General features: G+C 36.9%; 1 protein-coding gene across 1 annotated transcript; it reads left to right on the plus strand.

Moving 5' to 3' along the window:
* The first annotated feature begins 8,365 nt into the window (after nucleotides 1-8,365).
* On the plus strand, nucleotides 8,366-13,118 carry LOC113351167. The gene is made up of 2 exons (XM_026595204.1): nucleotides 8,366-8,383; nucleotides 12,456-13,118. Exons 1-2 carry the CDS (start codon nucleotides 8,366-8,368, stop codon nucleotides 13,116-13,118), a joined length of 681 nt encoding a protein of 226 aa, XP_026450989.1.
* The last annotated feature ends 13,158 nt before the right edge of the window (nucleotides 13,119-26,276 follow it).

Genomic DNA, 26,276 nt, shown 5'->3' on the forward strand with positions numbered 1-26,276 from the left:
GCCGAGGATTTGTGGAGTTATGGAGGAGATTCGATGCATGATTCGGGTTTAAATAGAGTCCTTGGAGGTCAGAGAAAGGTTGTCGAGAGTTTTGGGAGTTAGGGAGAGCTAGAGAAGACGAAATCAGAGTTTAACAAAACTCTGCTGCTGCTGATGATGATGATGAAGAACACGAAGAACGGACCAGCAACAACAATCGTTTTTCTACAGTAGTAACGACTAACACTTGTGGGTCGTAATCAGGCAGTCTTATTTTCCACAGCGTCTGCGACAGAGCTTCAGCAGTCTTATTTTATCATGTGGGTCGTAGTTCTCTAGTTTTATTGTATTTCTCATATTCTCATCATTTGTAAACCATTTTTGAGCCATAATAAATTATTTTGAGAGCATTTTTACTATGATGAGTTAAACCCCAACACTGGGACGACGGAGGAGGCCGAGCTTCATACATGAGTAATTTTATTAATTATTTTTAAGACTTTTGCATTAAAAATTAATTGAAATATGATTTGATTAAATTGGGTGTTATTTGATTAGATGGGTCATGCTTAGCTTAGGTGATTTGATGTTCCATGCTTAACATTTACAATCAATGTTTTGAGAATCTACTTTGGCAAAATAAGAGTCCATATATGTTTTGAGCGATTATTGTTGAGAATAAATCATTGAGCCCTATGTTATGAAGATTGGCCGAATCATTAGTCCCGGTACCTCTCTACCAATTTGTCAATATTTTTGTATATAATTTTTTATAAATCTAAAAATCCTTCACCTTCACAAGTCTTAGAGTTCGAACCTTCATTATTACAACCCACGAAAAAATCTATAATCAGTTACAACTGGAAGATATTTAAACTGTTGATTTAATGTGGATGGACATTGGAGTTGGTTGTAGCTTAATGAGTGATCAGGACTGCTTCACATTTTGGGAAAAAGATGAAATGAATTGTAATGGTTGTTTAGAATTACAAGTAAGGATAAACAAATCCAGAATGGGATACTTTGCAGGCCATTATAAACACACCTGAGAAGACTAGAGTGTCAAAGTCACCATCAGTTCCAGTGAGAAGAAGCCCTAGACTGAAAGGTAAAGGAGTTACAAATTATACTTCAAATAATTTGTTTGGTTAGTGATGTAGTTTTTTAAGTGGTAAATAAAGTTCGTTCAACTCGGACTTGTGTAGACTCAATTTCAGACTTAATAATAGAAAACAATAAAAATAAAGAAAAAATATACACAAGGTTTGTCACAATGTCGAGAGATTACTGAGACTCAGGATTCCACCAAACCTCATACCATGTGGTTCAAAAATCAATTCTTAGACAATTATAGCTCTTGTTTATTGACTCTAATTCTTTGCCAGGGTAGATTTTAAAAAGATTAACTGTAAATCACTAGCATGATGCATCAAAAGCATTTAGACCAAGCATACATCATCATACGACTTCACAACTAATTAAGAAAAATCATAAAACGATTAAATTAATGCAAAAAGTCTTAAAAAGAATTAAATATAATTACCACACGTATGAAATATGACTTCCTCCGTCATCCCAGTGTTGGGGTTTAGCTCCTGATATTAATCATGATCTCAAAATATGTGTTTGTTGCTCAAAAGATGATTAAAAGAGTGAAAAGTAATAACACAGACTGTTTGCAACAGTGTATTGGTGTTGCAAAACAGCTGTTACAATGGAACTGTTACAGAAACAAAACTGTTGCTTTGTCGCTGATTTTAAAACCCTGGAATAAGACTGCCTTGAACAGCTTAATGTTCTTCAGCTGTTAAACAACGACACTTTTCTGCGACTGTCTACCGAGGGTCAATGTTCTTCAGCTGTTCTTCTTCTTCAACAGCAGCAGCAGCAGAAACAGAGTTTGGTAAAGCTCTGATTTCTTCTTCTCTGTCTCTCCTTAGGTTCCCAAACTCTCGACGCCTCTTCTATATGACCCAAGACATCTATTTATATCAAAAATACTGATTAAGTCTCTCCCAAATCTTCCAAAATCTCTTTCCTTCTCTTCACGGCCAAGTTGCGACAATTTCTTGTTTTAGGATTTCTACGCGTTTCTGAGCTTTCCTTTTTATTCTAAACTCCTCCTTAGATAGATACAAATCTTTGGGAAAGTTTACAGCGTTTTAATCACTCTAAAATTCCCTAAAACAGGTCACACACGTGACTTTCCATATTTTCTTGTTGCGAGAAAAATCCGTCGATTGAGCCCAATCTAATCGATTTAAACACCCATATCAGATTCCTAGACCCATAAGGAGTCTATCCTATGAAAATCAGAAGTTTAATCGACCTCAAACTCCTCCAAATCACGATTGCCAAAACTGCTCTTTTTTTCCCCGCCAAAATCTTTTTTTTTAATGTTGAAGATTGTTGCCCCTTATCCAGAGTATGGGTGCGATTAGAAACTGCCTAGAAATGGGATTCCCCTTAGTAATTAGGTTACCCCTTATCCAAAGTGAGAGTCCGAATAGCAAATGTCCTCCGGGGTGCTTTCCGACAACTTTCCGAACCAATTTTTTCCAAAAATGTTTATTAGCCAAAAATACCTACAAATAAATAAAACACCATAATAAGTACAAAAAATGAGCCCTAACAATATACAGAATCGAGACAAATCGGACACAAAAATGTGTCTATCAGTGAGACAGGTGGTTCAAGTACCAAACCAGTTGTACTTGATAGTGATGAAGATGTAGAAATGGGAGCTGCTCAAGATGAAGATATTGAAAATAGACAAAGTGATGAAGAAATTGAAGATGTTGGTGTATTTAATCATGATTAATGGGTAAATCAAGCAATGCTAGATAGAGAAATGGGAGCTGCTCAAGCTGATGAGTATGTTGTTGAACTTGAGAACATTTGTGAGGATGGGTGCAACCCTGTAGAGGACCCTGATGCTACACCAATATATGATAGTGATGAAGATAGTGATTGTATGAAGTATGATTCAGAAGAAGATAGTGCTGATTCAAATGATGATGCAAAATAAAATAGTGGCGATTCAAGTGATGATGGTGAACAAAACAATGATGAAGGTAACACTTACATATTATTGATTTATTTTTTTTGGTTTCCTTATTATGCTAACTCATGTTTTTTGTTGTTGTTTAGGTGATGTTGAGAACAAGGATGATGATCCTGAATGGTTCAAGAACTTTAAGGCTGAGAGGGCATTGAACTTCCCTGATGAAGTTATTGAACAAGGAGATAAGGGAAGAGATAACGGAAAAAATAATGGAGGTAACAGTTAGAAGTTATTGTACTAACTCATTTTGGTTACATTGCTTGTACTAACTCATTTTTGTTGTTGTTGTAGGTCCTTCTGAGATGAAAGACGATGATCCTGAATGGTTGAAGAATTTTAAAGCTGAGAGGATAATGATCTTCCCTGAGGAAGAAGTTATTGAAGAAGAATAGGAAGAACTGTTCCCAGACCAATAACATGATGAACCTCTTGACCCCTCACAAATGGTGGTAGGTACATTATTTTCTAATAAAAAGGCATTTCAAAGGCATCTTAGAGCCCATTGTGTACATGAAGAGCCTGAATATAAAGTAAAGAAAAGTGATAAGAAGAGACTTAGGGTTTGGTGTCCATATAGAAAAGAATGTAACTGCAATTGGTTTATGTTTGCATCTAGAGTTAAAAAAGAGTCTACCTTTAAAATTAGGAAAGTCAACCTCACACATACTTGTGAAGGAAGTTTTGAGGGTAGAAATAGATCTGCAGATGCAAGGTATGTTGCTGATGTATTAGTAGACAATTTGAAGCAAAGTGCCAAGAAAGTGATTCCAAAACCAAAGCAGATTAAAGAGGATTTTAAAGTTTCTCACAGGACTAAAATTCCTTACCATACTGCATGGAAGGCTAGGATTTTAGTATTGGAATACATGTATGGAAACTATGAAGACAGTTTTAAGATGGTTCCAACATTTTGTAAGATGGTAAGTAACTTAGACAAGGACAATGTTGCATTACTGCAAGTCTGACAATGCATTTGAAACCATGACTATTATCTTTGGGCAGCAATTAAAGGATGGTTGCAGGCATATTATTGGGTTTGATGTTTGCCATCTAACTGGTAAGCATGGAGGTATATTACTTGCTACAACATGATTAGATGCAGAAACATATTAGTGCCATTGGGAATTTGTGTTTGCAAGTCTGAAACCATTGAGAACTGGACCCAATTCATCACTGATTTGAAGCCAACAATAGATGGTCATCCTATGCCTCCTACCTTCATCTCAGATAGGCCGAAAGGCTTACTTGAAGTTGTTCCTGCTGTATTTCCTGGCAGGTCTCACAGATATTGCTGGAGGTATGTTGATTCCTTAGTTTTCTTGTATGTTCACTGCATCTTATGATTTTCTTTAGGTTTATTGATATGTTTGTATGAAATACACTGCGGTCACTTGTATAAGAACTTTAAAAAGTACTATAAAGGGCAAACTTTGAACAACTCATTGTGGAATGCTGCCAAAGCATACAAAAGGCATCATTACCAGGTAATGTATATTTCCAGGCTACTTTCATTTTTTTATATGTAAACTTTTTTGCCTATCATATGTAAACATATTTTACTGTCATATGTAAACATTTTTGAGTGTTATATGCATCAACACATGGATGCTTTGAAGGCTGAAACTCCTGCAGCACATCAATACCTTTTGGATGCTGGTCCCGAGTCTTGGTCAAGAGCATTCTTTGATGACACTTGTAAATGTGAACACTTAAATAAAAAATTTAGTGAGTCTTTTAATGCAATGATCCCACACATTAGGGACAAACCTATCTGTAGAATAGGAATCCTTTATAGTCAGTTGGTGAATGCTAAATGGCATGAAAGGAGGCAAGAGGCTGAAAAATGGCCAGATGAAGGTTTGGTTCCAAAGGCGATGAACTTGATAAAGAAGATGTGCAAGTTAACTGGTCCTTTTGATCTTAATCCATGTGTTTTTGGAAAATTATATGAATTTACATCTGTTCACAATTCTGTTTTCACTGTTAATTTGGAAGAAAAAACATGTTCTTGTCTTCAATGGCAGCTGAGAGGGTTTGTATGCATACATGCAGTCTGTGCATTGAAAGGATATATACCAAAATGGAATAAGTAACTTCACTTTAAGTTCACTTTATACATTTTTTTGTTTGTCTTTTTGCTCTTGTTAACTATTTACTTTTTGTGTTTGTTAACCATTTACTTTTGTTGTCGAATAGGTACTGCTCTCATTACTACTCTGTGGCAGCATTTAGAGCCACATATGAACCACATCTGAAACCATTGGTTGATGTCAAAGAATGGGTCAAGGTAAGCACTTTAAACTAGATCTGAAACCAGTAAAGCACTATCTTGGTAGTTGTACATTTAATATTCACAATATTCTTCTTTATATGACATATATGATTCCCTTAGGGTTTCATTTTTCATTTCCCTTTATTGTTTGGCTGCAGGTAGAGATGGAGCTAAACCCTCTTAAAAGTGGTAGGAAAACAGGAAAGCCTAGAGTTAAAAGAAGGAGGGCATATGATGAACCTCCACCACATCCTAGAGTATACAAATTCCGCAGGTGTGGGATTGGAGGCCACAACAGTAGGGGATGTTCTGGTGGTGCTGTTGGGCAGAACTCTAAAGCACCTAGACAAAGAACTCAAGTTGATGGTGCAACTCTCACAAGATTTGATAAACCTGCAGCAACCTCTTCAAGATGTAAGAAGAGGAAATCATATGATACTCCAGGTGCATCTACTTCAAAACCAGCTGGAACTAAGAAGCAGAAAGTTTTTCAAAATTTCAGAAATGTTAGATCTTTTAAACAAACAGTGAGCCAGACTATGACAGATCCTAAAAGAAATACAAAGAAACCTAGTAAGGCAAAGAAAAACTAAAGTTGCAGTTTCCTTTGTTTTGGTATCTTTTATGAATGGTTAATTTGTGAACTTTAAGTTATTGTAAGAATGTAACTGGTTGTGAACTTTGGTCTGTTTGAACATCTTTTGTTGTGACAGGATATGAAATGTGGTAAACTAAGTTATTAAAGCAACTTTTTACATATTACATATGGAAGTTTTTTCCTAATTGCTTACATATGGCAGCCATTTGGGTTGCAGATTGTCTAACTCTGACTTTTGCAGCAATGTAGAGGGCATCTGAAGCCCATCTAAAAGATTCACAATCTTGACAGGCAAGGTAAGCTATATTCTTATTGTGTTGATTTTTGTACATTTTCAGTATGAGTTTGGATTTGCAGGTTGCAGAAAAGCAAACCTGATTATGCAGTGGACAATCATTGTAGCAGTGGTATTCTTCTCCACAAGCACAACAACTTTTTGTTGATGGTAGCATAATGTCCTTGGCTTTATAGTGGTCTAAAGCATCTTCAAACCATTGAAAGTAACTACAGGTTGGTATTGTGCACTTGAAGAATATTTTTTCATAGTTTTAAGTTGTTGTAGATCTAAGTAATGCTCTCACACCAACACATGGAATATGCTTGCACCTAGACTACAGCCAAGGACAGACTTGTGTGTCATGATTTCCTTGTTTACACATTGCACAATCAATCATGCCTTTCCCCCCCTTATTCTTGATGTTGCTACTACTTGGAGATTCATTCTGACCACCACCCATTACTTGTTTGCGTTTTCTAAGTTTGAATTTGATGAGTAACTTAAAAAAAATATGGTTTGATTGATATGAATGAATTAGGGTTCTTCTCTGGTTTTTATAGGGTGGAGAAGATGAATATAACCGTTTTTTGTCAGCTTAATCATGGTCGTTCATTTTTGTGTGCACAGGATCATGCCACGTGTTTTCTGGCCGTTATGTTACCTGAGTCCGTGTGAGTTGCACGTGCGAAGAATTTCCAGCCTTGTTACTACTGTGTGTGTGAGATGCACGCTCGAGGGGTGTATAAGTCATTTGTAAGGTGCCATTTGGCACTTAACCATCCTAACAAGCCGTTACCCGTTTTATAAAAAAAATGGGGCACTTTGGAAAAGTTGGAAAAAACGGGGGCACTTTTTTTTGCTATATTCAAAAGTGGGGCACTTTATCAAAATTCCCTTTACTTATTTACCCTTTACTCGTCACGTTTATCTTCTACTTCATTTTTTCAGGTTCGCCGAGCTCGGTTTATGGATTCAGGGTTCGAGGTTCAGGGTTGAAGGTTCAGGGTTCAAATTTCATGGTTCTGGGTTCATGGTTCACGATATAGTTCAGGGTTAGGGGTTTAGGGTTCATATTTCAGGCTTCGTTGTTCATGGTTCAGGGTTCATGGTTCACGATATAGTTCAGGGTTAGGGGTTTAGGGTTCATGGTTCCTGGTTAAGGTTCATAGTTCACGACATAGTTCAGAGGTAAATATGATTTTTTAACAGATGAGATAACTTCCACCTTGCATTTAACGGGATGGAAAGCGTTATTTGAAAAAAATAAGGCAGTTTAGAAAAGTGCAAAAAAGAAGGGACACTTTTTTTATCCTAATTCAAAACTGGGTCACTTTATCAAAATTCCCCCATGATATTTTATTAGATCCCCTCTTGTTCTAATCACTTTAAGGATCCATTGGAGTTGTTCTTATTCCCAACTCTATCTTTCCTTCGAAAAGAAAAAATATATAAAAAAATGTAGTTACATGATATTTTATTCGATCACCACTTGTTCTAATCACTCTAACAATTGGATCAACTGGTAACAATTTAAAGTGCATAAGCAACCAGTTTTTTTTTATGTCTGAGACTGATAACAGCCCCTACCAGGTGGTTGACTAACCATCATTTCAACCTCGACCACAAACTTCTTCATGAATTCCAATGGGAAAGAAAGAGGTACAAGAATACCGTATTCTCCTTTGTTATTTTCGAAAGGGATGTAAAAGCATCTCTCATTAGGTTTTGGAAGAGAATTTACTTTCATATTCCCACCATAGACTGCTTTTCCCCATCCATAATCCACTTTCGCAAATCTTGCCCTTGTGGCATCTATAACAAAGTAGTGACTCCCTGCCAAAGCATAGTTGGTCATAAAATCTGTCCATGATCTAAAAATTTTCTTCTTCATTGTTGCGTTTTTATCACCTACAGCTTCTGTATTGAGAAGTTTTGTCTTAGAATCTATAACCAAATCCAATGTGTATCCAAGTGGGTTTTTACACAACTTCTCTGTCGTTGAGAATGCCATCCCATAAAACAGTGTGTTACCATAGAATCCTACTGCAAATTTATGCGGTCTTTTCCAGGTCCATTCACAGTATAAAAAAGACGAACATCTTCTTTGGAATCAAGATTGAATGCTATTGTTAGACATATCCAAAGACATTGCCGTGAGGATTTCGAAATGCGAACATGTACGAAGATGAGGAGGTAAGTGTTTCTTAAGAGATGTCATCTCTTTCCGTCCAAAAAAGAAGGTATGATGGACTCTTTGGTTTTGACTGAAAGGAAGAGAAATAATTCTAGACTCATGTACGAGATCGTAATCTCTGTTGGGTATTGATAGTAGTTGGTATTGGAATATCAATACTATACAAGAAGTCAAATGACCGTGAAGAGAGACCACCAAGTTGTCCCTGTAGTATATGAAGAGAAGTATTAAAGATTGCACTATAAAATACTCTCTATAATCTTTATAGTTTCCTAAATTACCTAGTCAAAGATATTTATAATTTAGTATTATCTTTTTAATTAATTAAGTTTAGTGATGTCACTCTATAAAGATTACAAAGAATATTTTTAATTAGTAAGAGTGTAAATGTCATCGTAAAATCTTAGCATGTGCTGAAGATCAATAACATTTCATTCTTCAGGGTTTCCCAGTGGATGTAGATTGAAATGACCGAACCATTTTAATACTCTCGTCTTTTTAATTTATGTTTAATTTATTTTGTTTAATTGGTGATCCGTCTCGATGATACTCATAATTTATTATGGTATCAGAGTGGTGAGGTCCGCTCATATCACTTCGGCTTTCTAATCTTTTTTTTCCAAATCTCTTTTCATCTATATAGTCTTGTTAATGTTCAACAATAGTTTCTTTCTCACTATTGATGACTTTTGAGTTTTATGGGAGTTACCATCGTATAACTCTTTTGTTTACCATTGGTTTGTGAAAAGTTATCTTTATTAGCAAAAATTGTGTTATCCTGCTCGTCCTATATCTTAGTGGTTTAATCATAAAATCATAATCTATTGATCATGTTTTTATCAGAAGTTGCCAATCTTTTATATCTTAATCATATTTTCCCTCGGTACTAAGTTCCCTTGGATAAAATCGTTTGCTCGTTTTTTTTTCAATGCTTAATCACTTAAGTAATTGAAAATAATCACCTTTGCTGATGTTAATCTTTCACATCTTCTCAAGATTTTCTTTATCAAACACCTAACCCAAGGGTTTATTCAAATGAAGCTTTCGTTTTCTTTTCCAGCACAATTAGGGCTGCACAAGACCCGCCCACGATACCCAAACCCACCCGTACCCGCTAAGTCCGTGGGTTTTTAATCCATACCTGCCCGTTGTGGGTGCGGGGTTGGTTATGAAAAAAAAAACCGCTGTCTGTGGGTGCGAGGTTGGTTTAAGCTAATACCCGCCCATACCCGCCCAAAAAACCCGCAGATTATATACCATTAGATAAAACTAATCCTAGTCGTCCATTATGAAACCCTAATACTAGTAGATAGGATAACTGATAACCCTCATTCACTTTCTACACTCTTCTTTCTGTTCGGCCTCTCCTCTTCTTCCTCCTCAGTTCTTCTTCTTCACCTACGAACGACAATTACCAGAAATCTTCACCAGAAATCGACAACAACAACTTCGAATCTTCACCAGAAATCGACAACAATCGAAAAATGAACAGATTCAACACTTAATCTTCATCTGTGTACTTCCTAGATATGAATATTTTGGGGGTTTTGGTTTTTTTTTTCTCACTTAATCAAGGAGAATAGAAGTTACTCTAAATACTTGAATATAAAGCGGGTTTAAACCCGTTTAAACCCATACCCGCCCAACCCGTAGCGGGCGGGTAACAAAACCCGCCCGCTGTTTGTGGGTGCGGGGTTGGTTATGAAAAAAAAAACCCGCAGTATGTGGGTGCGAGGTTGGTTTTAGCTTATACCCGCCCATACCCGCCCATCTTGCCGTCGACCAAAATATTTGTGTTTATTTACTTAATGATTAACCATTTGTGTTCATAAATTATTTTTCTTTTTTAAGTACAATCTTTATCTTCCATATTTGGGTTTCATATTCTTCCAAAGAAATCTTTACGGAAATATCTCTGCTGTTAACTCCGAAAATATTTCCATTTTCGTGTATTATGTTGTTTCGGAAATTAACAGTTTCCTTATTCATAGATATTTCTGGCAGAATATACTGCTTCATAATATTTTCTATAATTCTTGTGGTTTCTTACCAAAATAATCGGTACTCCATATACATATTGGCATCCACATTTGACGCCTAAGTAAGATGTTTATCATCTTATCTCAACTTTTTTTGTTCTTTTTGTCAAGAACATTCATTTTAATACGGATGTATCGTTTCCTATTTTGGATATCTTAAAACTTCCGAAGTTCTCATAATATTTTGGTTCATAGTTGTAGTTTATGTGACTTTTTTTTTATTTTGGATTTTTATTCAAGATAAAGATATTCTGATCTTGTCTTGTTCATGCTTTCATAAGCTGAATTCACACTTACTGATCACTTCATGGTCGTTTTTATTTTTTGTATGCCAAATATATGTGTTTGTACAGACATTCATTTTCTATGGCATCTAAAAATCGATTTCTCCGGTCATTGCATCTTTATTGATCATCAAAGATGTTCTCTTATTAATCCTTGTTTTCAAGAATATATTTCAATTCCAAAATTCTTTATAATCTCAAATATCTTACCATTTCGGTAATCACTTCATTTTATTATTGGAGGTATCTTTTATCTTTCCTTTATAATCACATACTTCAAATTCAATCAATGACGGACCTACAGCTGGGCTAAAGGGGGCTTTAGTCCGGATAGGCTTCCCAGTCCACAAGCCAATTTCTTTTTTTTCTCGACCAAGATTTCTAGTCCGGATCTTAAAAAGAAATTTATCTTTTCTGGGTCCGTCCGTGAATTCAATATTATATCAAACTTCGGAAAAATCATTCCATTTCGAGAATCTTAGACCTTCCTGAAATTACCTTCATATTTCCATTTTTCAAAATGGTTTTAGTTTTATTTTCTAAAATTTCTTCTTTTAATCCACCTCATTGTTTAGCCATCCAAAATAGAGTTTTCAAAAAGGTTAAAGTATTCATAGCAAGATTTTTAAATCATAAAATTGATATTCTTTTTTTTTTGAATTATTGATCTAAATGTTTGTCTTTCTTTATTTGGTTAATAATAATAAAAATAAAGAAAAAAGTTTAAATGAAAATGAAAAAAAAATGCGTCGGACACACGTCATCGGTGCGTCCAAAGCAGACGCGCGCAGGACGCGCAAATTGATACGTCGGACACGCGTCGTGTCAGCGTCCCGTGTACGACACGAGTTGGACGCGGACACGGCTCAATAAATGGAGCATCCGTGCAACCCAGACTAGCACCAATAGAAAGGGCAAAATTACTGTTACGAACACAAGAAAGTAATACATGTTACGTAAGCATGAGTTAAGGAATGACCCACCATTTTTATATCTCGAACAATCCAGCTTTCACTGGATCTATTTCTCAGCAAAGTAAACCGACTAAACAGAAGATAAGCCTAAACACCTTAAAGACTAAGCAAAGTTTGAAGTGTTAACACGTGGTTAAACATCTGTCCTTGTATCATGTGTCAATCTTTGCTATAAATAGATGTATGTATAACTCCCGTTTTGAAAATGTGAGAAGAAAATGAACCAAGGAATACAGTTCCTTTTTCTCTTCCACTTTGCCACCACTGCTTACATATTATGTTTTGAATATAGTAGTAATCACTACTAAAGTTAGTAAATCTAACTAAACAAAAAGCCCGCCACTATCAGTATTGTTTATCACTTAGCTTAAGTTCCGTGAATAGCTAATGTACGGTTTCAAATTATAAGACGTTATCAGCACGAATCGCTCCCGACGCTCGATGGCCAAGCTACTACTGTTCAACAACTAAAATACAAGGAGTATAGGTAGTTGTTGTTCCTTTGGATATTTTTCTTAAATAGAAAATCTAACGAAACTCGAATTCGCAGGTCTTGACATCTCAGGAAATAATTATATTTCTTGGGCACATGATGCCGAGCTTCATTTGGAAGCTAAAGGCCTCGGACATACTATTACAAAAGGAAACAACGCGTCCAACCAGGACCGCGCTACGACTCTAATTTTCCTTCGCCATCATCTCCATGATGATTTAAAAAGGGAATATTTGACAGTTAAAGATCCATTTACTTTATGGAACTGTCTGAAAAAACAGTTTGACCACCTGAAGTTGGTCATACTTCCAAAAGCTCAGAATGATTGGTTGAACTTGCGGCTGCAAGATTTTCGATCAGTGGCAGCTTATAATTCTTCTCTGTTTAAAATTACCTCGACATTAAAATTGTGCGGGGAAAATGTCACTGACGAACAAATGTTAGAGAAAACATTTACAACTTTTCATGCCTCGAATGTGCTCCTGCAGCAGCAATATCGAGAGCGTAAATTTACAGAATATTCTGAGTTAATTTCCTGTTTGTTGATTGCAAAGCAGAATAATGAGCTTTTGTTAAGAAACCATGAAGCTCGTCCTGTTGGTTCCGCAGCGGTGCCTGAAGCACACGCAGCTACGCATTTTAGACAAGGAAATAATCATGGTAATAAAGGCAAACGTGGAAATGGTAAAGGAAACCAACGTGGGGGCCACAAAAATGAACGAGGAAAGGGTGCCCGTTACCAGCCGTACCAACGGCCGCTAAAAATTGCGGAACCAAAGGAACCGAAGCAAGAAAAGGGAAAGGGTTCTTCTAGTCAACCTCCTCAGAAAAGTGTTTGCTATCGGTGTGGCTTAACTGATTACTGGCAGCGTACCTGTCATACGCCGAAATATTTTGTTAGGCTCTATCAGGCGTCCCTGAAGCGACCTGCAGAAGACATATAGACAAATTTAATTGAAGCCAGTGCCCCCAGTACCAGTGATACCCACTTGGATGTATCTGATTATCTCGTCGACCTTGAAAGTGGCGAGCCTAGTCAGTTTTCTTTTGATGAGCTGTAGGACTGTTTCTTCCTTATGCCCTGTAGTATATTTCCTTGTGTTTTCTGTATGTATTTTTTTTCTTTTCTCTTGTTATAATTTTGGGTGTGTTCTTTTTGGTGATGTATACCACATTTTTTGGTGTAATATAAGTGGACATTTTGGTAGTATTGTTGTTTAATTTTCTCTCGTCTATTTGTGTTAAAGGATATGGATTCCAGAAGTAATCTATCCAAAATGGACGATGGGGATGTTTGTTTAGTTGACAGTGGAACAACAAACACAATTTTTCGAACCCATAAATATTTTATAACCTTGAAGAGGTTTAAGGGTAATGTGAATACCATTTCGGGTTCGAGTAATATGACAGACGGCTCCGAAAGAGCGTGTATCATTCTACCAGGTGGTACAAAATTAATTATTGAAGACGCCTTATATTCTACCAGATCCCAAAGGAATCTGTTGAGTTTTAAAGATATTCGGCATAATGGTTACCACCTTGAAACAGCGGATGAGCATAATATGGAGTACCTGTATATTACTTCATCTGCCTCGTGCCAGAAGCACGTTGTGGAGAGGCTTAAGGCCATCTCTTTTGGGTTATATCTTATGAGAACTCGAACAGTAGAATCTCATATTGTCATTAACCAGAAGTTTAATGACCCTGAATTATTCAAGCTTTGGCATGACCGGCTTGGACACCCATGATGAGTAGAATAATACAAAATGCTCATGGACATCCGTTACAAAACCAGAAACTTTTGTTAAGTAAGGATATGAATTGTGTTGCTTGTTCCCTAGGAAAACTGGTTATAAAACCATCCTTAACCAAAGTTATTATTGAGTCACCAACATTCCTACAAAGGATACATGGTGACATTTGTGGGCCTATCCACCCACACTGTGGACCATTTCAATACTTTATGGTATTGATAGATGCATCTGCTAGATGGTCTCATGTCTGCTTATTACCAACACGTAATGTTGCATTTGCCAGACTGCTTTCCCAAATTATTCGGTTGCGAGCCCATTTTCCGGACTTTCCTATTAAGTCCATTCGGCTTGATGGCGCTAGTGAATTTACATCTAAGGATTTTGATGCTTATTGCCTTTCAGTTGGTATTGATGTCGAGCATTCTGTAGCACATGTGCACACTCAGAATGGATTAGCTGAGTCTTTTATAAAGCATCTTCAGTTGGTTGCTCGACCCATGCTTATGAGGACTAAATTACCAGTTTCTGCATGGGGACATGCTATTTTGCATGCAGCGGCTTTAGTCCGACTTCGACCAACTGCTAGCCATCAATACTCCCCTCTACAACTTGTCTTGGGGAAGCAACCAGATATTTCGCACTTACGTGTCTTTGGTTGTGCTGTTTATGTGCCTATTGCACCACCACAACGCACTAAATTCGGCCAACAACGTCGCCTTGGTATTTATGTTGGTTTTGATTCACCTTCTATTATAAGGTATTTAGAGCCTTTAACAGGTGATGTCTTTACATCCAGATTTGCAGATTGTCATTTTTATGAGACACTTTTCCCGCCGTTAGGGGGAGATGATAAGACGTCAAAAGAACGGCGTGAAATATCTTGGTACACACCAAGTCTGTCTCATCTTGACCCTTGCACTAATCAATCTGAAATTGAGGTGCAAAAGATTATACATCTGTAAAATATTGCAAACCAAATGCCTGATGCATTTACTGATACTGGTCGAATTACAAAATCCTATGTGCCTGCTAGAAATGCTCCAGCTCGGATTGATGTACCGACGGGACAAATTGGGAGCTCAGTGGCAAACGAGTCATCAAAGCCACGCCTGAAGCGTGGACGACCAATTGGTTCAAAAGATTCTGTCCCTCGAAAGAGGAAGAGCCAATCTGTCTCAATCAAAGGTAGTGCTCCTGAAGAGGCTACAGATAGTGCTCCTGAAGAGACAATCAAAGAACGATCCACTTTCTCTGATGAACCTCCTGAAGAGAATAAAGTCTCCGCTGAGACACAAGTACCTGTGAATGAGGAAATTTCCATAAATTATGCATGCGACAGGGAAGTGTGGGATCGTAATACAATAATTGTCGACGATATATTTTCATTCTCAGTACCTACTGAAATCGCCACAGATAATGATGATATTGAACCACACTCTATAGAAGAATGTCGACAAAGAGACGACTGGCCTAAATGGAACGTGGCAATCCAAGATGAATTGGAATCTCTCTCTAAACGCAACGTTTTTGGGCGCCCAATACAGACACCAGAAAATGTGAATCCTGTAGATTACAAATGGGTGTTTGTAAGAAAGCGTAACGAGAGAAATAAATTCGTTCGCTATAAAGCACGACTAGTGGCAAAGGGTTTCCTACAGAAACCTGGGATTGACTATGAAGAGACATACTCCCCTGTTATGGATGCAATTACCTTTCGATATTTAATTAGTCTGGCAGTCTCTGGAAGGTTTGACATGCATATAATGGACGTGGTCACTGCGTATCTATATGGAAAGCTAGATACAAATATTTATATGAAACTTCCGGAAGGATTCAAATTACCTGAAGGGAAACCACGTCATATGTATTCACTAAAATTAAATAGAGCTCTATATGGATTGAAACAATCCGGGCGAATGTGGTATAATCGCCTCAGTGAATACCTAATAAAAGAGGGATATGTAAACAATCCTATTTGCCCATGTGTATTTATTAAAAACACAGAATCTGGAATTGCAATAATAGCTGTATATGTAGATGACATCAATTTAATTAGAACTCCTGGTGAACTCTCAAAAGAAATTGAATGCTTAAAGAAGGAGTTCGAGATGAAAGATCTTGGTAAAACAAAATTTTGTCTTGGCCTACAACTTGAGCATTATGAAAGCGGAATTCTTGTCCATCAATCCACTTACACAGAGAAAATCTTGAAACGTTTTAAAATGAACGAAATATATCCGCTTAGCACCCCAATGGTTGTAAGATCTCTTGATCCCAAAAGAGATCCATTTCGTCCTAAAGAGGAGGATGAAGCACTTCTTGGTCCGAAAGTACCATACTTAAGTGCAATTGGGGCTTTATTATATTTAGCTCAATGTACCAGGCCCGATATTTCTTTTGCAGTAAATTTACTATCCAGGTATAGTTCTGCGTCAACAAAAAGACATTGGACAGGGGTAAAACAGATTTTCCATTACCTTCGTGGTACTACTGACATGGGTTTATTCTACTCGAAAGATTCTTTAGACTATCCACATATAACAGGATATACAGATGCTGGATATCTATCAGATCCGCACAAAGGAATCTCTCAGACAGGGTACGTTTTTACCGTTGGCGGTATTGCAATCTAATGGCGTTTCTGTAAGCAGAGCATCCCAGCTACTTCCTCAAATCACTCCGAGATAATTGCTCTCCATGAGACAAGTAGAGAATGTGTATGGTTGCGGTCATTAATCGAACACATCAGAATCTCTTGCGGTCTGACTTCCATAACTACTGTGCCAACGACAATTTGTGAAGACAACTCGGCGTGCATAGCACAAATGAAAGAAGTCTACATCAAGGGTGATAGAGTAAAGCACATTTTTGATGAGTGCTAAAAAGTTCATATTTCTATATATTTTTCTTGGCATTTAACTCATCTTTTGTGCATTAATTCTACATTTTATCCCATATTCTGTATTTTCTTTGTTTTCAAGAATAAATATTTTTATTAATTAATTTTGCATTTTTAGGTAATAAATAAAGTTTGGATGAATAGCGGAGCGGAAAAGAGCAGAAAAGCGGTGAAAAGCCGGGAGGATTTACACAAGGAAGCCGCGAAGAATGTTGTGCACAAGACCAAAAGGCTAGAAGTGGGCTTGAAGAGGAAGAATTGTTCTTAAAGAAGATATGGGCTTTGCATACCCAATGCCCAAAACCCTCACCCAAGTCCATTTCCTATATCCATACCCGTTTCTCATGTAGCCGTCAGATTGGATCCATATCATCATCCAACGGTCGCCTCCTCTTCGTGCATCAAAGTCTGAAATTCCTGACCAACACTACAGCACCTAACTCCATCTCACGCCGTTAGTTTCGTTGTATCTATTCATCCGACGGTCGCTGAAGGCTATGTTCCATCTTATCGTTGGATGCATTTCAGATGTATCGATCCAACGCCTATCACTCGCCTAACATCGAAATCTGATGAGCCCGCCTCACACTCGAACAACCTAACCCTATACCCTTCAGACAAACACACCCCTAATCCCATCAACCTTCTCTTTCTTCTTCCCCCTTCTTCTCTTCTGCAACTCGATGTCCAGCGCCACCAACTCCACTGCCCCGCTCAACCACCACCTCAACCACCACCATCTCCTCTCAAATCAACCAAACCCCAACACCCATCACTCCCCCTATTCCTCTAGCTATCTATTTTATAGTTTTCTCAACTCTCTGAAACCCTAGATGAGAAAACAATAAGATAGGTCGAGCTAGAGCAACAGCACAGACCAGCAGAGCAGAAGAGGAAGGACGAGCATGGGAAAAGCAGGAGAAGAAGAGAAGGAAGCATGGGTCGAGACTATTGAGATGAAATCAGAGAGTTAGGTGAGTCAATTTCACTTTTTGGTGAAACCCTAATTTTCTGATAATTTGGGGATTTTTGGGTTTTTGCTTGCTTGTATAAATAGAAGGTGTTGGGTGTGAAATTGGGGAATGCTGGACTAGCCAGTGTCAAAATTGGGAGAATTGGACTAGCCAGTTCCCCAACTGTGTAGTTTTTTTTTATGTTCAGTTCTTTGTTTCACTTTCAATTCCAAGTTCAATTACTGCCTAATTCAATCTAGTGTTATCTTCAAATGTTATTTATGTTCTAAATCCACCACTAGGGTGAGAGGACCCTTAAGCCATGATGGTTAGCCATTAGGTTAGTTTTTGTTGAACTCAAAATAGCTTAGGCTAGTTAGATTCCTAAAAGCCCAACTGACTTGTGATTAGTGGTGCTGTAAGAAGACCACTAATGCTAGGGGTCAGTGGTGGCTCTAAGGGGTTAATCAGCTACATTAGTTAGTAAGCCACTGCCTAGTTAGACTGTGATTGGATGTGCCTTAAACAGACAACCAATGCTAGGGGTTAGCTAGGGCTGTAAGGTTAGTTAACTAAACATATTGAACTGCCCTGGCCAAGAGACTAGCTTGAACTAGACCCTTTTGTCCATTAGGGACAAGGATTTAACCTAGGTGAACTAGCCAGGTGAAAGGGAAATCTTAACCCTAGAATCACACCTTCATTCCCACTATCACTTAGTTTAGGAAATTAGTTAGGAAATTTAGGAAAACAACAATAGCTCCCTCCAAGTCCCTGTGGACAAACCCCTGCTTATTCACTTTCTACTTTAGATCCTGTGCACTTGCAGGTTAGGATAAAACGTAGTTTTAGGACATATTCCTTTTGCTACCAATTTTCACCGAAGTTATTTTATTCTCACCACCTCCAGAAAAATAAGGAGATTGATATCCAGAAGATATAATCTTGTGAGAATTATGCTGATCTATTCACCAAGTCTCTGTCGACTAAAGTTTTTCGGAAGTTGGTTTATGGAATTGGAATGCGCCACATGTACAAGCAGACAAATTAACAGAGGTTTTGTTCAGGGGGAGTTTTGGACTATAACGCACTGTACTCTTTTTCCTTCGCCAAGGTTTTTGTCCCACTGGGTTTTCCTTGTCAAGGTTTTAACGAGGCAGCATACGCGTGTCCAACACCGTTCTAAGATTTTTGTTGTACTCTTTTTTCCTTCGTCCGGGTTTTGTCCCACTGGGTTTTACCGGCAAAGTTTTAATGAGGCAACGTTCTTAGAAATGGTGGCCCAAGGGGGAGTGTTACGTAAGCATGAGTTAAGGAATGGCCCACCATTTTGATATCTCGAACAATCCAGCTTTCACTGGATCTATTTCTCAGCAAAGTAAACCGACTAAACAGAGGATAAGCCTAAACACCTTAAAGGCTAAGCAAAGTTTGAAGTGTTAACACGTGGTTAAACATCTGTCCTTGTATCATGCGTCAATCTTTGCTATAAATAGATGTACGTATAACTCCCGTTTTGAAAATGTGAGAAGAAAATGAACCAAGAAATACAGTTCCTTTTTCTCTTCCACTTTGCGACCACTGCTTACATCTTATGTTTTGAATATAGTAATAATCACTACTAAAGTTAGTAAATCTAACTAAACAAAAAGCCCGCCACTATCAGTATTGTTTATCACTTAGATTAAATTCCGTGAATAGCTAATGTACGTTTCCAAATTATAAGAATACAACAATTGTTAACAACATCCTTCGTCTTGTTTATTTTGGAGTGGTATTGATGGTCCTGCTGGCAAGAGAATTTGGTACCACACTTTCACAAGCCACAAGCCTACAACTTGGGCTTGTGGTTAGCTAGAAGCCTAGAACACAATAGGATCTCTCGAGAAAGGAGAAATATTCCTTGACAACATCATAGTTGTACGAGAATCAAAGGGTTAAAAATCTAGATGCTCTTAATCATAATTTTCAACTTTTGACTCAATTTATTCACGATTTATAAAGAGGATATCAGTCCTACTAAGTGCTGATATCATTTCATCGATCCAATGGTCAGGATCGGTAAGATTTTTTTGTCATATATAAAACGGCATGAGCACTTAGTAAAACTGGTATCCCCTTTATAAATCATGAATTTATTTATGTTCACTTTTTTTGTTTTAAGAAAAAGAGGATAAACTGCATAGATATTAAATTAGCCTAATTTCCAATTGGAGAGTTACGATCCTAGTTAGCAATTCGGGATTCGGCAAACGTACGGAACGGCAAACGTACGAGTATTATACGGTTTTGTAAAATCCAGATTCGGTCCAAAATTCGGTCAACTGGACGTGATTCGTCAGTAATTCGGAACGGCATACGTACGTGTATAATTCGATTTATAAATGTGAGTTCGGCTCTGAAAATTCGGTATCTATATATAACAAATAATTTGTATTTATAAGGTCATAGACCAATTTTTATGCATATGTGTGAGTTATTTAAAGAAAAAATAAACTTAATATGATGATATTAATAATATATACAACATTAGTTATCCAAGAGGACGTCGTATGGTGGTTTAGATGCTTGGTTAGTGAGTTTGAGATCTCTCTCACCTTCACCTTCAAATCTCTTCAGTCGTTTTTGTTTCATAAAAATTACAACACGTCTAATATTCGGTCGTGTATGCTCGGAAGGCAGTAAAGCCCAAAAAGTGGAGTCTTTGAAAAGTAAAAGCTAAAGAATTTATGGCGAATTAAGCGGACGTATCATTCGGAATACGTAAAATTCGTGAACGGTTCGCGAATAATCCGGGAATGCCACATAATACGCGACTTGGGTTCGGAGTTGCAAACGTACGCGAATAAGACGGTAAAATTCGTGATACGGAGAAATTCGCGAATGATTCGTGAATCATTCGCGAACTTACTAACTAGGATTACGATATGTCATTTCATCATCATTCATGACTGGATGTTTAAATAAATTAAAATTTCCCATACGCTATGATTCACCCAACTATGTCTAATTGCATATTTGTTACAAAAAAACAGCTAGTTTAGCTGTCCAAATTATATCAATTCTCCTGATAAGAGTAAAATCCTTCATTAATTTTTTTTTGAGTTGTTTCCAAAATCTGTGGTAATCTTGTATCTTTGTTTTCTTGTTTCTACGTACTTTCCTAGTAGCAACATAAAAGTTGGTTGGAAGTCACTTTTGAAAGTGATAATATATATCCACTCAATTTTGTGCCGATTGAAAAACTACATTTGCTCCTGCCTTTTCTAGTTCTTCTCTAGTACAAAAATTATTTGCATCTCTTCCTTAATTTATGTTCACGTGAAATACATTGTTTGTATCTCTCCCTTAATTTCTTGGTACAAAAATACGTAGTTCCAGTACGGACTTTGTTGTCAATTATTACGACCCCACTATGAGTATGACTATCAAAAAAATAAAAAAACCACAATGAAGATGCGATAACTGAAAAACAATTTCCTTTAGATTTATAGGAGCAACTAATTGGATCAAAATACAAGATTCTCGAGAATGACCAATGCAATTAATGAAAGCGTCTTCTCCAGCCTAACAACATATGAACCGATTAACATTTCAATGGAAGTGGAGAAATTATCTTCCCCGTTTTTCTTTTTTTCCACTTTTCTCATATTTATTTAGTTTACTCCACCATCTGAAGTTCTGTTACTGGTATGAAAATTTCAAACAAAAATGAACTTTTTCTTGTATACACATATTCCTTTTTTGTTTTTCTTCCTGCATCGAGTATGAGTTAGTCAACAACAACAACTAAATCTTATATACCTATAGGCATATGATCAAGTATGGAACAATCATTTAATGAACTTGTATATATATCATGAAATGTTTGAGTAACGGCTGTAAATAGAATTTTCAAGTGGATTGTTATTTGATGTAGCTAGGCGATGTGTTTCATGTTGGCAACGCAATCAAATCCTTTCATACAGTGACAATCTATTGCGTATTTTATTTGGTTTTGACAAATTTGTATGCCACATTTATATTTTTTAAACTGTGATTGTATCCATAACCCTATCTCTGTAAATTTTGTGCGTGTATACTTTCACAAAACTGGGAGGCGGAAGCCTAATAACCTTGCAGGCTTCTGTGAAGGATGATCAGCCCCTCCTAAAACGTGGTTCGATGTAACATTATCATATTTTGTAGCAGAGGGGCAAGCTTCCAGAATCATGTCCCAGAAGATGTCGATTTATTTACTCGTGCTTAAAAATTATCTTCCTGATTTTCCACACGCATGGCATAGTTTATGTGTGCAGCTACTGTCAACGGGTGGATTCTTTTTTATTATTTTTTTTACTTATCATAATTTGTAGTCTCTCTATTGTTGGCACTGTATCGAACACCCATGGAACATATAAATTCTCATGACATGCATAAGTAGAAAACAATTTCATCTAGATCGCAACTGATATGATGGACGCCCAAGATCTTTTGTAGTATACGTACACATACTATTAAGTTTGTTGCTTAAATAGTATTAGTCTATTTTATTCCTCAGAGAGATTAAAGTGAAAATGTGTTTGTACCTGGGCATACACATATTTACCAGCGTAAAAAAAAATGTAGTTCACTTTGAACATTTTCCCCTTGAGAACCATCTTTGAGAGTTTGAAATATGCTGAGATTGCAACTTATAGAGGCATAACTTTTAAATGGTAGAATAACCAAACTTCAGAAGTGCTATATTTTGCCCAACTAATTTATTAACCAAAAACTAGCTAGGAGCAATTTTTGCTTCAAAAGAAAGTTGAGATCAATTTTTCCTACATTTACTTAGCTTACTCCACCATCTTAGTAAAAATATCAACGGGATACTCCTATAGCTTCCTCACAACTTACATTTGTATAGTCGCATTGAATTTGGCGAGTAACAACAACAATTAATCAAGTATACCATTTATAAGCATATAATCAAGTATGGAATCATCATTGATGAATCTGTATCATCCAATGTTTGCTTATATCACTGTTCATAAAATTTTAATGTGTGTCGTTAATTGAGGTAGGCATGGGTAGTTCATGTTCTTTTTATCCAAACAACAAAGGTAAATTTATTAGAAAGAAGAAAAAAGCCCTCAAATGGAAGAGCTCAAGCGACTCTGTTATACTTAGAGCTTAATTTCACTCAATAACTGATTTCTAATAAGTGATTAACGGACTAAACATGCAAGGATCGAAATGTTTTAAGTTGGAACTTCAAGTGAAGATTTAACTTTTCACCTCGTCAATAATGCACCTCTGCTTCTCTTGGTTTTTTCTTAAACATAGTCCTTTTGTTACCTCTCCCCAAATAAATTCTTAAGAGATGGTTAATCCGCAGAATTCTCAAGAGATGGTTAATCTCATTTCTGATCTTGCCCTCTTTTACGCTCTCCCCACATAGCTCAGTCAATTCTCAAGAGATGGTTAATCCGCAGAATCAGGGTAAAATCTGTGATCCCAATTTAGAAGAAGGAATCCCAATTTCAAGTTGCAGGGAGAACATTGAGCATTCAAAATCAAATCAATCGGATACTCCACTCTGTTCTTCGCTGGGTTCTCAAGGTTTAAATCAATCGGTCGTTTCAAAACCAGCCTACCAGGTTAGCAGCATTGAAACCCCTCACGATTCTTGTTTTTTGGGCAGACAGTGTGATCCGGTTAAATTAAGCAAGGCTCAAAGATATTTGGAATACAAATTTGGTGCTCTATTTGATATGGCAAAAGGAATTTTAAGCCCCACTGCTACGGGAATGACTTTTCCAGATTCTAAGCAAGAGTTTATGGAGATGATTGTCCATGGAATTCAACTTCATGTTGATGCTCTAAGAAACCAAAATTTTGAAGGGGAAGAGGCGGATTCTCGTGGAATTTCTATTCCAGCAACAGTTTCTCCTAATCTTGTGCATGAGTCTCATGGATTGGATCAATTGGAAGAAGAGGCAAATTCCTCTTCTCCGGATCCGTCAATTCCCCCTGGATTCGAAACATATAACCGTTTCCAAGGGATTGAAGAAGATCATGAGGTTGCTTCAAAAATCTCCGACATCAACACCACCAAACCAGCATTGTCTGAGCCAATTCAAGGAGCCAACACTAGGGTGGGTAGAAAGAAAGAAAATGCTCTGTGAACCCCCTTACTAGTCCTAGTAAGATCTCAGCGGGTAATTTCATGGAGTTTGGTTCTATAATGGGGCTAAGCTTTTCCTCTTCGAAGAAAAATCGTAATGAAATGTTTAGTGGTGTGGCGAAAAATCACAAGGGTTTTACTATGGAAGATGTAAATAAAAATCTTACTTAAATGTAACTTGGACTCTTGATTTAGTTCGCAAGTAATTTGGTTTCTTGGTTTCTAAGGTTTGTCTAGAGGCCTTTGTTGCTTCTTGTATATTCCTGGAATTTTTCGCTTTGGTTAGGGTTGTTTTCCCCTTATTTTGGTTATTCGCTTGCGCACTACTTGTGTGTTTCCTAATACAATTTTTTTTGATCGATCAGAAAAAAAAAGTTATATTGAAGTAACGTTCTTGAATAATGAATAATAGCTAGTAGCTAGTATGATAGTCAAAGAAAAATGCAAAAACAAACACCCACCATGAGCATACATGAGATGACAACACAAGCAACTAACAATTTCCTTTAGATTCCTAGCAAGTAGGAACTTAGGACGCATGTTCTAGATTTTTGTAGTGAAGATAATTGCTAAACAATCGTACACATATATTTCCATTAGTTATAAATGCTATAAAGATGAGGAACTGAAATTTATGTACACACAAATTTTGTTCTAGTTTTTTCCTTCTTCCTTAAACATATTAAAATAGTTTGTGTACGTTTGCAAGGGTTAGAAATATTTCTAATTTGGTTCGGGTCGGAACTTTACTGAATATCGGCGATTTCTCTAGTACCCATTTCTTATACATGACAAAAAAAGAAATTGAGTAAGGATCACACATGACAATCGGTTTCTATATGTTTAAGGATCATACTCACGTTAAATTGTTGATTAAGGATAGTCAGATTTGTAGAGCATGCTTAGGCCAGCTCACTGAAAGAGTAAAAAGAAAATGAAAGTCATCTAAAACCTATGAAGAAGCAGTTGATCAACATCTTAATTAGAATCATTGATCGGGTCTTTTTGACCATCGTTTCACTCATTATCTCAAATTGTCGAATTGACAATATTTCCTTCACATCTCAACTTTTGGTGGTTAAGTGAAATTTTCAAAATACAACTCTTTCTTGAACATCTCTTCTTCTCAACAACAACAACAATCAATCAAATATACTATTTATACACATAAGATCAAGCATGAAACGAAATGAATCATTGATGAATCTGTATCATGGAATTTTTAACCAAACACTATGAATAAATTTTGGATATGTCATGTGTGTGGTTATTTGATGAGGCATGTGCTTTGTGTTTGGGATATGCCGTTAATCATTTCCTTAAAAGAATTTATTACTGATTTTGTTTGACTTTAACTAACTTATATAGCCACGTCCAGGGGCAGAGCTAGGATTCTAGGTGAGGAGTGCACGAAAAAAAAGATTAGCAAAAACAAAAAAAAAATCAATTGCACATGGAAGAAATTGTTGTAGTACTTAAACAATTGTTTGTTTTTTCTGTTTTTCTCTTTTTTTTTTTGATCGAACGAAAGGAATTGTATTAAGAAACACACAAATGGTGCGCAAGCGAATACACCAAAATAAGAGGAAAACAACCCCAACCAAAGCGAAAAATTCCAAGAATATACAAGAAGCAACAAAGACCTCTAGACAAACCTTAGAAACCAAGCAACCAAATTACTTGCGAACTAAATCAAGAATGCAAGTTACATTTAAGTAAGATTTTTATCTGCATCGTCCATAGTAAAACCCTTGTGATTTTTCTCCACACCACTAAACATTTCATTACGATTTTCTTCGAAGAGGGAAAGCTTAGCCTCATTATAGAACCAAACTCCATGAGATTATCCGCTGAGATCTTACCAGGACTAGTAAGGGGGTTCGAAGAGCATTTCTTTTTTCTACACACCCTAGTGTTGGCTCCTTGAATTGGCTCAGACAATGCTGGTTTGGTGGTGTTGATGTCGGAGATTTTTGAAGCAACCTCCTGATCTTCTTCAATCCCTTGGAAACGGTTATATGTTTCGAATCCAGGGGGAATTGACGGATCCGAAGAAAAGGAATTTGCATCTTCTTCCGATTGATCCAATCCATGAGACTCATGCACAAGATTAGGAGAAACTGTTGCTGGAATAGAAATTCCACGAGAATCCGCCTCTTCCCCTTCACAATTTTGGTTTCTATCTTGAGGTTGGTAAGGGCTAAAGCAGCGATAAGGGTTATAAAAGTAGTCTAAAAGATGTAAGTTCACATGATAATAAGAGTTAATTTTAAAGCAAAGGGGGTTTGACAAACCAAATGAAATTGAGGTAATATGAACTGATAATAGAAAGAGTAAAACTGAGA

The sequence above is a fragment of the Papaver somniferum genome, chromosome 2, assembly GCF_003573695.1.
Source record: "Papaver somniferum cultivar HN1 chromosome 2, ASM357369v1, whole genome shotgun sequence".
Taxonomy (NCBI): Eukaryota; Viridiplantae; Streptophyta; class Magnoliopsida; order Ranunculales; family Papaveraceae; genus Papaver; species Papaver somniferum.